Here is a 14,018-nt window from a genome sequence, read left to right as displayed (position 1 = left end):
GTGTCTGTGTGTGTGAGTGAGTGAGTAGAAAGAGAGAGAGAGACTGCAGATCGTCTTCGCATAGCTATTGGCTTCTTGTTCCTCAGCGCCGCGCACCTCTCGCGCGCAGTGATGCTCGCACCTGTCCCGACCCGCAGCATCATCATCATCATCATCAGCAGCGGATCTCCATGACGACAGCTCTTCCAGCATGGTGCAGAAATCCCGCAACGGCGGCGTGTTTGCCGACGCCCCGCCGGCCGAGAAGAAGCTGAAGGTGGGCTTCGTGGGGCTGGACGCGGGCGCGACGGACTCGAGCCGAGACGGCGCGTTGCTGATCGCGGGCGCGGACGCGTCGAAGCGCGGCAGTATCCTGAGCAAACAGAGATCCAGCATCTCCGGGAAGAGGCCGCCGAAGCGCAACGCGTTCTACCGACGCCTGCAGAATTTCCTCTACAATGTTCTGGAGAGACCGCGCGGATGGGCGTTCATTTACCACGCTTACGTGTGAGTCTCTGCACCTTTTTTAAGTGTTTCTTCTGCTGATGGCCATCAAAACAAAGAGCTTCTCAAACCTCTGTGTCAGTCAGCATCTCCTCACGCGCTTGGCGAGATGGTTCTAGCTGTAGAAGAACTGTTTTGAGCATCACTGGAACAAAGCTTCTTTAATATTAATAGTTCAGTCAGGAGCCAGATCTACCTAAAAAAAAACATTTAATAGATTGTTTAGTATCGATTCTGAATGTGCCTTGTGGAAAAGCGCTTCATGTTTAATATGTTTGGCAGGATTGTTCTATTAATAGATGATGTTACTTTCCTTCCGGTTGTTTATGTGAATATCTGCACCTTTAAGTGTTTCTTCTGCTGACGGAGATCAAAACAAAAGCTTCTCAAACCTCCTGTGTCTGTCAGCATCTCTTCACGCGCTTGGCGAGATGTTTACACTTATTTATTCATTCACAGATTAGTGCAACACAGGTGCACAAAGTGCTTCACAGTAAAGGAGAACAATCAATAAAGAAAAAAATACATAAGGCACACTTGAAACCCGTTCTCACACTCTCAGAAAAAAAGGTACAAAAGCTGTGACTGTGGCGGTACACCTTTGTACCTAAAGAGTGCATATTAGTCTCTCAAAGGTAGACTATTGGTACCACAAGTGGACATATTAGTGCCTAAATGGTACATATTACAACCCTTTTGTAGGGTACCGTCCCAATGACAGCTTTTGTACCTTTTTTTCTGAGTGTAGCACAGTTTAGTGCAACACGGGTGTCCCAAAGTGCTTCACAATAAAGAAGAACAACCAATACATAAAGAAAAAAATACATAAGGCACACTCGAAAAACCCGTTCTCACCTTTAACAGATGTGATTTAAGCCTAAATTTGAAAGTAGTTATATCTAATGGAGACGAGGAGATCATGTTTATCTTTTATCCTTCTGACAGAAGACCTGATTCTCTGATCTCAAGGATCTGGGGTTGAGTATATGTTTACAACGTGTTGGACATGTACAAATGTGCCTGATCGTGAAGAGCCTTAAAATCATGAATAAGAATCTTACACGATTGTTCTAGATGTACAAGAACAGTTTTAGGCATCACTGGAACAAATCTTCTTTAATATTAATAGTTCAGTGTTGATTCTGAAGTTGCCTTGTTGGAAAAGCGGTTCATTTCGCTAAAATTGGCTTTTGGCTTGCTTAGTTGGGGACATTTAATTTTATATTTAACAATATTATTACAAAATTATTTTCCTGTTATCTCTGTAAAGCTGCTTTGAAACAATCTGTATTGTAAAAAAGCGCTGTATATAAATAAAGGTGACTTGACTTCATGTTTAATATGTTTGGCAGGATTTTTTTCTATTAATAGACTTTTCTTCCGGTTGTTTAAAGCTTTGTTTAGTTGAATACATAATTTGCCCTTTTATTCTGAAATTAATCGTTCTTCATGACAGAGAATTGTTTTCTGCTGCACTTTTGATGTGCATTTAATGCATTTGACTGATTTTTAGCATTAGAAGATTTCCTTTTTGTTGCTTATTATATAGTTCTAAAAAGATTCCTTAAAGCTTTTTTAATAGTTCGGTTTAATCGAGTTTTATAGGCTGATGTTCAAAGATCTGTCATGCTTCTGTTGTGCATCTCATGCAGTTCCAGATGTTTATACTGTTCAGCGTTATATCGCTCTGAAAGCTTGCTTTTAATAGTTATTCAACCAGAGAATCTTTCTCATATTGTGTTCAGGTTGTAGGTTCCCGTTACAAGCCAAATAAACCCAATCTGACGCTGTTTGGAGGCACATTTTATGTTTGTAAGATATTTAGTTTCATTTTTCCTTGTCCTCATCTTGGCCAGAGCTCATGTGAATGTGAACCTGGATTTTCAGTTAAAATCCTGCAGAATGTGGTTTCTCATTCTCATCTCAGACCTGGAACCTCGTGTCTGTAACTCGTGTTATAAACAGTCAGAGCGACACACCGAAGGCTGAATTACAAACGTCTGCGATCACCAAAAACACGTATGCACTGTTTAATCAACAGCGATCACATCCGATCAGTTTATGCGTCAAATTACCCTCACAGTCGAGATCTGGCAGCGCTTTAAGATCATCTGTATCATGTATAATAGTGTGGAGTTTGATCAAAAGCAGTTATTCACACACCTTCAATATTTCTCACATTAACACAGTTTATTCACTATAGTTTAGAAAATGGTAATAAAATATGACAAGAACTCAGTTGATGTGTCACTGGTTTTGTCCGTCCTTCTGTTAGACTGTCTCACACATGAATTATGTCGAATATCTGTCAGCGGTTAAATTTAACTACACAATTAGATAATACCAGTTTAGCTCAACCGATCAACAAGCAATGCTTCATGTTGTTCAGTCTGTGGTGTAAAAAGGTGCATTAGCAATTAAAGAAAAAACACTTCAGCAAAACATGATCAGCTCAAAGTGTCCGAATCATTTTTGTTCACAAATTTTTATAAATTTCACTGGTAGTCACTGTATGAAGAATATTTGTGGGATAATATTTCACAGTTTACTTTATTTTGGTCTCCTCACTTACATAAATGAACTATAGTGTCCTGAACCCACTAGTAAAACAATATGAAAAATGATATCTGGTGTCTGGATAAGTTTAGATGATGTATGTTTTAGTGATATCAGCCGCAGATGTGGCCCTGTATCTTGTAATAATCTCAGTCCATTTATTAAAGTGAATGTCTGTCGCTGGTTTCAGCACCACCGCACACGGACAGCTCCTGTGAAACACATCCATCCTGATGCTCCGTTTACACGAAGGGAAAACGCAGATATTTTCCTGTGGTTTGGCCTCTCATTTACGCGAAAACCCCGTTTTTATCACAGAAAGCGATTATTTCTAAAAACTCCGGCCAAAGTTGAGATTTCTGATAACGCCGGTTATGTGCCCGTGTTAACTGGGAGAAACGGGGTTTTAGGTTCTCAAACGTCACATTATGCGCCAGAAAATGCTTAACTTGAGCGCCGTAGTTGTTGTCGATGATGATTGGCCTGCATTGCTTTTATGCTTCTCCCTACACCATGGTTTGGCGTAGTTATGATGGCGCTCGGCGGCGTATTTATGCTGGTTGATGTAAATGACAGCTTTTTTGAAAACGATGTTGTGGGGGGGGGGGGGGGGTATTCATTTCTCTAAATATCATGCTATGTGTAAATGTGGCCTGAGACACACACGCTGAACACACACATCTTCAGGCCCTGTTTAAAGGCCTGGGTGTCAATCATTAGATGCAAACGAACCAACGCAACTTCATTATAGAAAGATGCACAAACATTGTAATCAAAATTAAGTTTGATCAGATGAATGATATTCACATATTTAAAGTGAAGAGATTTTTTACATTTCCGACGTTTTTTGCATTGGTATCTGAAGATTTACTATGTAAATCATGATAAATTGTTGCTGTTTGATTTATTTCAGAACTGTTTGTAAAACTAATGAATGTTAAAAGACTTTACTGTCTCAAGCGCAATCGACTCAATATATTTGTGTGTGTGTGTGCGCGCGTGCGTGTGTGTGTGTGAACTCTGCAAATGAATTTTCACTATAGTCATTGACTTCCATTCATTTTCTATTGAATTGATTGAATAACGATTGAATTTTTACTTAGAATTCCAATTAGAGAGCTCTACAATTAAATTCTTACTAGTAAAAATGCAAGTTCAGAGCTCTCTAATTGAATTTTTACTATTAAAAACAACACATTAAAGATATGTATAATTACAGATCTCTGTTATTGAAAGAGAGAGCTCTGCAACTGCATTCTTTATAGAAAGAACTGAATTAGAGCTCTTTAATAATAAACGTTAATAGTAAGAACTGCTCTCAATTCAATTATTTTCTATTATGATTTATCTTTTTTTCCCCATATTTCCCCACTTCCTTCCTATCTGATGTTGTTGTTTCTCTGAACCTGATTTCCTCTTTATCATAATTATGTTTAATTGAACAGTGGACTGATTAGTCAATGTTATCATGAATACTGGATTATATCTTATAAGTAATAAAATTAGCAGTTGTGTGGGAGATACAGGATTCATTTCTACATTAGTTCCTCCAGTGCTTTCTGTCATTGTCATAGTCATCTTAGTTCTCTTACGAGAGTATCTCTCGTACTGCGTAATATCTTACGCTATGGGGAAAACCTCTTTTCCACGAGATATTGAAGCCAAAAATTATCCTTTAATTTTGATTAATGTAAAACGCTGTGCGGCAGCGTGCAGACATAGGCAAGACGGCTCGCGCGCCTATTGGCTGCCCTGCGGCAACAGCAGCAAGCCTATCGAGAGAGGCCCTGCGTGACGTGACATCCAATGGGGGTGCTTCGCACCCATTTCGTCGCGTCCCGCCAGAATAGGCGTGGCCTTGGCCTATAAATACGCTCGACAGGCTGATACAAACTGGTTTTCATCGCTGAAGCGAACCAGCGCTGTTGTATGCACGGCAAGATACGCAGTACTCGTTCCCTCTCTAGAGAGAACCGAGGTTACGTTAGTAACCGTCGCGTCCCGCCAGAATAGGCGTGGCCTTGGCCTATAAATACGCTCGACAGGCTGATACAAACTGATTTTCATCTCTTCAGCGAAGCACAACTGCATCGCTGGATCCGGAGTGAGAAGCCGCGCCGTCTGATAGTAAGCCTTCTGCGGGACGAGCCTTCGAGCCTGAAGCCGCTGGCCTTCACCTCGCCGCCTTCAGCCGCCGTACCTGCTACGCTTTCCGGCGTTAATATCCTTTTTCACTGCTAGAGTGTGTGTTCGCCGTCGCGACTCACACTCTCTCTCTCTCTCTCTCTCTCTCTCTCTTTATCTAAAAGAGCAGCGTCTTTTTGAAGACGCTTCGTTCCTGTGGAACTATTGCCATGGTGACTCTGAGGACTTGCCTGGCATTTTTTCTCCGAGTCTGCACTCCCGCCCGCTGTAGTGCCGCGCCGCAAAGCGCCGTATTCAGCGGGTCCTCGAGCCTTCTCCAGCCCGTGAAAGCTCGCCGGTTCGCCCGCCAGCTTCACCAGCTTCAATCGAGTCGCTCACTGACGGACAGCGGCCGCCGCGCGCCGCTTCCGCCATTAGTGACGACAAGATAGCTGCATCGGTAGAGGAGGCCAGCTATTGCCATGGTGAGTGAGACTCCGCCCGCTGTAGTGCCGCGCCGCAAAGCGCCGTACTCAGCGGGTCCCCGATCCTTCTCCAGCCGTGAAAGCTCGCCGGTTCGCCCGCCAGCTTCACCAGCTTCAATCGAGTCGCTCACTGACGGACAACGGCCGCCGCGCGCCGCCGCTTCCGCCATTAATGACGACGAGATAGCTGCATCTGTAGAGGAGGCCAGCTGCTATATCCCCGCGTTGGACAGTGAGGATTGGGCGAGCTTTGTGGATCTCCCCCTTCTGCCCGCGAGTCGTCAGGGAAACGGGCCAGCATCAAAACCGCGGCTTGCTTTCTTTACGTTATAAGAAAGCTACCCCGCCCCCGCCCCCCGTGGGCATGCGTCACCGGCGAAATGAGGAAAGAGTGTATTTTTAGTCCCGCCGAGGGCGGACCAATCTCCATTTCTCAAACATATCTCAGCTCCTCTTAGTTTGAGCGGCTGAAAATGTCAATATTGCAGCAATGAGCCTGTTGTATAACACGCACGCCTGCAAACAAACGCCAACACACACAAAACTGTGATGACGCTCTATTATGTGCTCGAGCTATTTTAAGCTGTTGTCGTTTCCCCCTGTGGCTCAGTGGCGAAACCTACAGCCATCGCACGGGAGACCCGTGTTCAATCCCAGCTCTCGCAGCAGATAAAATTTAGTCTCGCCGCGGCCAGACTTGCACTGATACTTTTCGCTCGTTCAGTTCCAAGAAAATGTGACTGTTCCAGTGTATTTTGCAGTAAACAAGCCGGTACCATGGCCCGCTTGCCTGCACACAAATGCCGTTTCCACGGCGACCCAGAAAAATCATATAAGCAATGTATTTTCTGGTATTCCGGCCACAGCCGATGGTGTTATGAGTGTAATAAAAATGCCCACAGCCCAGTGTTCATTTCTACACACAAACACAGCCCGCCACAGTGCAGGGCTCGCACATATGAAATCGACTCATGTCAATTGTGCATTAAATGTAGTGAATGTGCCCACAACCCAGTGCCCACAAACACTACACACTGCATGTGCCACGTTTTCTGTAAAACGAAACCAACACACATACAGTCAGCTAAGACCCACGGTGTTTAAGTCTCGCCGCGGCCAGACTCCACCGAAACCTCTCGCTCGTTCAGTTCCAAACAATGTGACTGTTCCAGTGTATTTCGCAGTAAACAAGCCGGTACCACAGCCCGCTTGCCTGCACATTAACGCCATTTTTACGGCGACCCAGATAAATCCAATAAAGAGTGTATTTTCTGGTGTCCCGGCCATAGCCGATGGTGTTATGAGTGTTGTAAGAATGCCCACGTCACAGTGCCCATTCCCACACGCAGACGGAAGCCCGCCACAGTTCAGGGCTAGCACAAATAAAATCGACTCATGTCGATTGTGCAAACGTAGTGAATGTGCCCACGACACAGTGCCCACAAACACTACACAGTGCGTGTCCCACGGTTTCTGTAAAAACGAAACCAACACATATTCAGTCAGCGCAAGCCGACGGTGTTTTCAGTGCAGTAAATGTGCCCGGTGTCCCGCGCCCACATTCACTCACACACACGCTGAACCCTACGGGGTTTGTCCCGCTCGTTCTCTCTCCACAATTTGTCATAGAGAAAGCGAGTGCGAACAGGCTGCCCGCCGTGATCGGCGCGCCCCCCGCCTCGCACACTTTAAACACAGTGTTCATGTCTCAGCACACCGAAGCTCTGCAGCCGCCGCTGTGCCGCGGCCAGAGCCCGGATATCATTCTGCCTCTAGCTATCCACGCGAATGCATGGGCAATGCTTCCCGGGGTATCAGAATGGGTGTTGAACACTATAAAGAGAGGCTATTCGCTACAGTTCGCTCGACGTCCCCGCCATTGCACGGCACGTGTCGAAACCACGGTGGACAACGAAGTATCTCATCTACTTCGAACCGAAATAGCGAAACTACTGAGCAAAGGGGCCATAGAACCTTTATCTCAGGCTCAGAGCGAAGGGGGTGTATACAGCAGATATTTTCTGGTACCGAAAAAAGACGGGGGTCTCAGACCCATTCTAGATCTGCGACAATTGAACAAAGCGCTTCTGAAACGCAAGTTCAAAATGCTGACAACCAGCAAAATCCTCGCGCACGTGCGCCAGGGAGACTGGTTCATGTCAATAGATCTGAAAGACGCCTATTTCCAAATACAGATTGCGTCACGTCACAGGCGATTCTTGAGATTCGCCTTCGAGGGCCAGGCATATCAATACACAGTCCGACCGTTCGGCCTGTCCCCAGCACCCCGTATATTCACGAAGTGCATGGACGCGGCTCTCGCACCCCTGAGACTTCAGGGCATGCGAATTTTGAACTACTTGGACGACTTGTTGATTCTAGCTCGATCACGATCAGAGCTCATAGAACACAAGACCGTTTTACTCGAGCATCTCGAGAATTTGGGTCTCACAGTCAATTGGGCGAAGAGTTTGCTGTCTCCCAGCCAGAAAATCTCTTTTCTGGGAACAGTGATGGACTTGCTGTCTATGACAGCACGTCTGTCGCCGGAGCGAGGACTGAACTTTCAGCGCGCCGTGAAATCCTTCCGCCGCGGCTCTATAGTCCCGCTCAAACGGTTTCAGAAAATGCTGGGCCTCATGGCCTCAGCATCCTCAGTACTTCAGCTGGGCCTGCTTCGCATGCGCCCACTGCAGTTATGGCTGAAAGCACGAGTTCCGCCCGGGGCTTGGGCCGCTGGTCTGTTTCGCCTCAGGGTCGACAGGAAATGCGTCTCGGCTCTGAAACCTTGGAAAAAAGCCGACTGGTACCAGTCAGGCGTGAGTCTGGGGACTCCCTCGAGTGTGATGGTGGTGTCCACGGAACGGGATGGGGAGCGCTGCTCGAGGGCAGACCGTTCTTTGGCCAGTGGTCAGAACGGGAGAAGCTCCTACACATAAACTGTCTAGAAATGCTGGCAGTAGACAACGCGCTAAGGCGCTTTTGTCCCCAGATAAAAGGCCGCCACGTCTTAGTCCGGTCGGACAACATGTCAGTGGTGGCGTACATAAATCACCAGGGCGGCGTCAGGTCCCGAAGCCTTTACAGGCTGACGAAACGCCTCCTGGACTGGGCTCAGCACAACCTGCTTTCACTGAAAGCAGCGCATGTGCCTGGTCACCTGAATCTGGGACCAGACAGACTGTCCAGAAACAATGTCCCAGCAGGGGAATGGTCGCTGCACCCGCAGGCGATCCAACTGCTGTGGGAGACATTCGGCAGAGCGCAGGTGGACCTGTTCGCGTCCCAGGAAAACGCTCACTGTCCGAACTTTTTCTCCAAGAGCAGGGATGCGCTGGCCCACGTATGGCCCCGACGCCCACTCTATGCTTTTCCCCCCGTCTTGCTCCTGCCTCAAGTGCTGGAACGAATCAGGGAAAATGGATGCCCAGTGCTGCTCGTGGCTCCGCTATGGACGAACCAAACCTGGTTCCCAGTTCTGATGCAGCTGACCAGCACTGCCCCGTGGCCGATACCGGTGAGGAGAGACCTCCTCTCTCAGGCAAAGGGCTCGATTTGGCATCCTCGCCCGGAGTTATGGTCCCTACATATGTGGGCCATCAACGGGTACCCGCTAACCTCCCGGAGGGAGTGTTAAACACGATCACGCAGGCTAGGGCCCCGTCTACTAGACGGCTCTACTCCTCGAAATGGTCAGTGTTCTCTACCTGGTGTCAAGCTCAGGGCTTTTCACCCGTAGACTGCGGGGTTACGGAAGGGCTCTCCTTCCTTCAGGAGCTGCTGGATAAGGGTAGAACCCCGTCCACGCTCAAAGTATACGTGGCGGCCATAACGGCGTTTGCAAAACCGACGTCTGGCCAGTCACTGGGGAAAAACGACCTCGTCGTGCGACTCCTCAGGGGAGCTCGGAGGCTGAGTCCTTCCAGACCTCCCTCAGTCCCTATGTGGGACCTTTCTACGGTTCTGGAAGCCCTGAAAGGTGCCCCATTCGAGCCAATCCATTTGTCAGACATGAAGCACCTGTCTTTCAAAACGGTATTTCTTGTGGCTCTTGCTTCAATAAAGCGCGTGGGGGACTTACAAGCGCTTTCAGTAAGCGCGTCCTGTATGGAGTTTGGGCCTAATGACTCAAAAGTCATACTCAAACCAAGGCACGGGTACGTGCCAAAATCCCTCAACACACCGTTCAGGGCCCAGGTTATTTCCCTGTGCGCCCTCCCGGTGAACAATGAGGAGGCGGATGCTAATCTCCTTTGCCCCGTCAGGGCGCTGAGAGCTTATGTGTCCCGCTCGTCTGTCTTCAGGCAGACCGAGCAGCTCTTTGTTTTGTTTGGCGGATACTCCAAGGGACTGGCCGCATCAAAACAGAGCCTATCCAGATGGATAGTCGATGCCATAGCGCTGGCTTACACTTCTAAGGGCCTGCAGTGTCCTTTGGGTGTCAGAGCGCACTCCACGAGAGGCGTGGCCTCTTCGTGGGCGTGGTCTAGTGGGATTTCCTTGCATGATATCTGTATGGCGGCGGGCTGGGCCTCGCCGTCTACATTTATAAGGTTCTATAACCTAGAGGTTCCCGCCTTACAGGCCAAGCTGCTGTCGGTCTAGAATTCAGTACTATCTGTCCCGCTGCACTGGCACAGAATGCTGAGTTTTGATTGAGTATCGCTCACTGATCGATGGAACAGCTCCATGGGTGTTGAATAGCCCGTACTTTTGCCCAGTTCAGGCTGAACGCGTTCAGCCTGTCTGCGGGATATACTGTTGACATAACTAGCTCCTGTGGGATGCTATTTCATGGGGAATGATGCTGGTAGCCTCTCTTCTCCGACTCTCTGTGAGCCTACGGTGATTATGCACTATATGAGCCCCGGGCTACTGCCCTTGGGACTTTGGTGTCGGATCCCAGTACGCACGGCGTCTTACATTGTGTTCCCCATAGCGTAAGATATTACACAGTACGAGAGATACTCTCGTAAGAGAACGTACTCGGTTACTAACGTAACCTCGGTTCTCTCTAGAGAGGGAACGAGTACTGCGTATCTTGCCGTGCATACAACAGCGCTGGTTCGCTTCAGCGATGAAAACCAGTTTGTATCAGCCTGTCGAGCGTATTTATAGGCCAAGGCCACGCCTATTCTGGCGGGACGCGACGAAATGGGCGCGAAGCACCCCCATTGGATGTCACGTCACGCAGGGCCTCTCTCGATAGGCTTGCTGCTGTTGCCGCAGGGCAGCCAATAGGCGCGCGAGCCGTCTTGCCTATGTCTGCACGCTGCCGCACAGCGTTTTACATTAATCAAAATTAAAGGATAATTTTTGGCTTCAATATCTCGTGGAAAAGAGGTTTTCCCCATAGCGTAAGATATTACGCAGTACTCGTTCCCTCTCTAGAGAGAACCGAGGTTACGTTAGTAACCGAGTACGTTTTACTTAAAGAACTACACTCTAAAAAATTCTGGATTGTTTCAACCCAACTTTGGGTCAAATATGGACAAACCTAACTGTTGGGTTACATTTTTAAATTACATTTTTAACCCAACATTTGGGTTTGTCCATATTTGACCCAAAGTTGGGTTAAAACAACCCAGCATTTTAATGTTTGTGTGTAAAGCTACTTTGGGACAGTACGTATAAAAATGCTTTACAAGTAAAATGAGTTTTAAGCATTATCAGTGATTTGACTGTAAGAAGGTGCTGAAATTCTCCACTCTTGTGTTTTTGTTGCAGATGTTTCTAAACCGCTGTGTGTTTCTGTGTCTTTAGAAGATTGTGTATGAGTATAAAAAACATGTTGACAGGAAACTGCAGAGTAACACGCTCACTTCAGCAAAAACTGCTAATCGTAGACGGTTTGGAAACTGGGTTAGGGTTAGTAAAATAAATAATTTGAGTTAAAACTGTCGCTGTCACGATGTTTCAGAGGCAAGGGAAAAAACACAAGTAGTAAAGAGGCATGTGAAAAATCAAAGTCTTTTCCATAAGCTGAAAATGCTAAACACCACACATGACACTAAAATAGTGCAAAAAACATTCATTTCACAACATAAGATGGAACATAAAACCCTAATGTACATAACTGATAACAAAACGTGTCATTTTCTATTAAAAACCATCAAGGTCTGACACACAAAGAGTACTGGGAATGACAGATCATGATTTACACTGTAAATTATATGACTTTTTCACTTTCAAAAATAGTATTTTACTGTATAATTCCATGATATAAATGTAGTCGGGGAACGTCCCCAATTAAGCAGCATTTTTACAGTATTTCATATTTCAAAATATGTTTCATATTTTAGTGTTCCAGGCAGACAGATTAATCTTTGTCAACATGATTGTGAATATATACAATACAGAATTACCATGCAATTTTATGCTGACTTCATTTAATCACCAAAAGGAGGTAAAGTTGTGTTATTTAAGTGAGTTATGATGAATATGACACGCGCGTCTCTCATGTGACAACATTGTCCTGTAAAACTCAAGCCTTGTGCGGCCTTTTGAGCGCTTCTGTCTTTCTGCAGCCACAGCCAGCACTCACTGATTAATACTCATCATTATAGTGTGTGTTTGTGTGTGTGTGTGAGTGTGTGAGTGTGCATGTGCATGTGCGTGAGTGAGTGAGTGAGCGTGTGTGCGCGTGTGTGTGCGTGCGTGTGCATGTGCGTGAGTGAGTGAGTGTGTGTGACCTCTCAGCTCAGGTGTGAATCAGGCACCACCATTTAAGTTTGCTGTGAAAAAAGCAGCATGGTCTCAGGCCGACAGAGACGTGTTCGGGCAATCTGCCCTGCGCCGTCACTGACACACACACTGACACACACACTGATTCATGAGCTGGTTTATATGGAGCTATTCTTGTGCCACACATTATAGTGATGAAGGAGACGTACACCTCATAAACACCAGCTGGAGGTTTTTCATGCATTTATATACGGTGACCAGTAAGGGTGTCCCATTCGATACATATCATGATACTGAACTCACGATAAGATATTATTGCGATAATCCAAGACATATGATGAAAAGTTAAAAAAAATATATACTGTGTGTTTATTAAAATGCTAAATTTGGTATCATATTGGGAGTGTAAATGAATAGACTTGGTGCTGTAACCCAATGCACAGGATAATAGAGACACCAGAATAACAATATTCATGATTCTGAAGCTGAAAATACTGAATTATTTTAGATGAATATTCTTGCACTCTTTCATATTTAAAATAATGTAAGCCACTGTTTACTGGTAACATCTGGCATTATAGACCCATTGCATTATTAGACATTATATTCAACATTATATATTTAGTAGTATTGACACTAAAACTCTAAAAACTAGATTTTTTTCTCACATAGTAATTTTTATTTTATTGTGAACTATACAAAATACATACTGTCACTATCCAGGATACACATTTTTGCATTGCGATATATTGTTACACCCCTATTTATTCCAGCTTTTAGTGTTGATGTGAATGTTAGATATTTCATAACTGATTTGTGTACAAAAGATGAGCTCTTTCTTTACTTTCTTTTCTCCCTTTCTTTTTCTTTACTGCCATTTATGTGGCATAACCTTGTATTATAATTGTTCATTAGGTTGTATAAAGGCTTGAAAATATTATGATTAATGGGAATGTACCCGACCAAAAGCTTGAAATAATCATATTTTTAATTAATTAATCATAACTGTTTCTTGATCATCATATCATCATATTCTACTGATTTCTGAAGGATCATGTGACTGAAGACTGGAGTAATGATGCTGAAAATTCAGCTTTGATCACAGGAATAAATTAAGGGTTGTAAAGCCCAGTTTTATGGGTCAAAGAACAAACAAACGTCCTATTAGAGGGAAAACATGCAGGATAAATGAAGGACTGGATCTGGTTTCTGCGGAGTAAAACGATGCTCTTGCTGTTTGAATTGCAGCATCTAAAAGCTGCTATTTCAGTCACACAGCAGCCACAGACGATGCTGTCGGCAGAAACATGAAGTCAACATGAAACTGCATTTGTAACTCATTTTAGCGTTGTATAATGACATATTTTCTGAGTGAAACTGGATTAAGCCGTCTGTGCTGGTCTTTGTATAACATTATATATATAACATTATTTTGGCCATTAAACCTCCTGCCGATTGCAGCTGCTCTGGTCATTAACGCGAGCCTGTGTTTGTAACAGAACGCCTCCATCATTTAATTTACACACAGATCAACTAAATGAAAGATGTGCATGTTTGTGCTGGCGAGAATCGTGGAGCATCAGAAATCACAGAGACTTGATGACTCGACTCTTGATTTGAGCCAGTAAGAAACTGTCATGGGAGTGCAGATAGACGAACCCAAAAGCAAAGTGAATGCTCTACAAA

The 14,018-nt window shown here is 45.3% G+C and overlaps 1 protein-coding gene across 6 annotated transcripts in view; it reads left to right on the top strand.

The window, feature by feature from the left end:
• LOC143740637 (potassium voltage-gated channel subfamily KQT member 2-like) overlaps positions 1–14,018 on the top strand; it is a 57,703-nt gene continuing 43,685 nt past the window's right edge. For 3 of the 6 annotated variants that reach the window (XM_077232634.1, XM_077232633.1, XM_077232632.1), the window contains exon 1: positions 181–486. In XM_077232634.1, coding sequence (XP_077088749.1) covers positions 191–486 — 296 coding nt within the window. In that variant the 5' untranslated portion in view covers positions 181–190. Of the gene's footprint in view, positions 487–14,018 lie in introns of all 6 variants that reach the window. The other 3 variants (XM_077232630.1, XR_013204862.1, XM_077232631.1) reach the window with 3 other exon arrangements.

The sequence above is a fragment of the Siphateles boraxobius genome, unplaced genomic scaffold, assembly GCF_051911475.1.
Source record: "Siphateles boraxobius isolate OS27281-9 unplaced genomic scaffold, OSU_SipBor_1 179, whole genome shotgun sequence".
NCBI classification, from domain to species: Eukaryota; Metazoa; Chordata; class Actinopteri; order Cypriniformes; family Leuciscidae; genus Siphateles; species Siphateles boraxobius.
The sequence above is the reverse complement of the archived record's forward strand: the minus strand, read 5'-3'. Positions and strand labels throughout refer to the sequence as shown.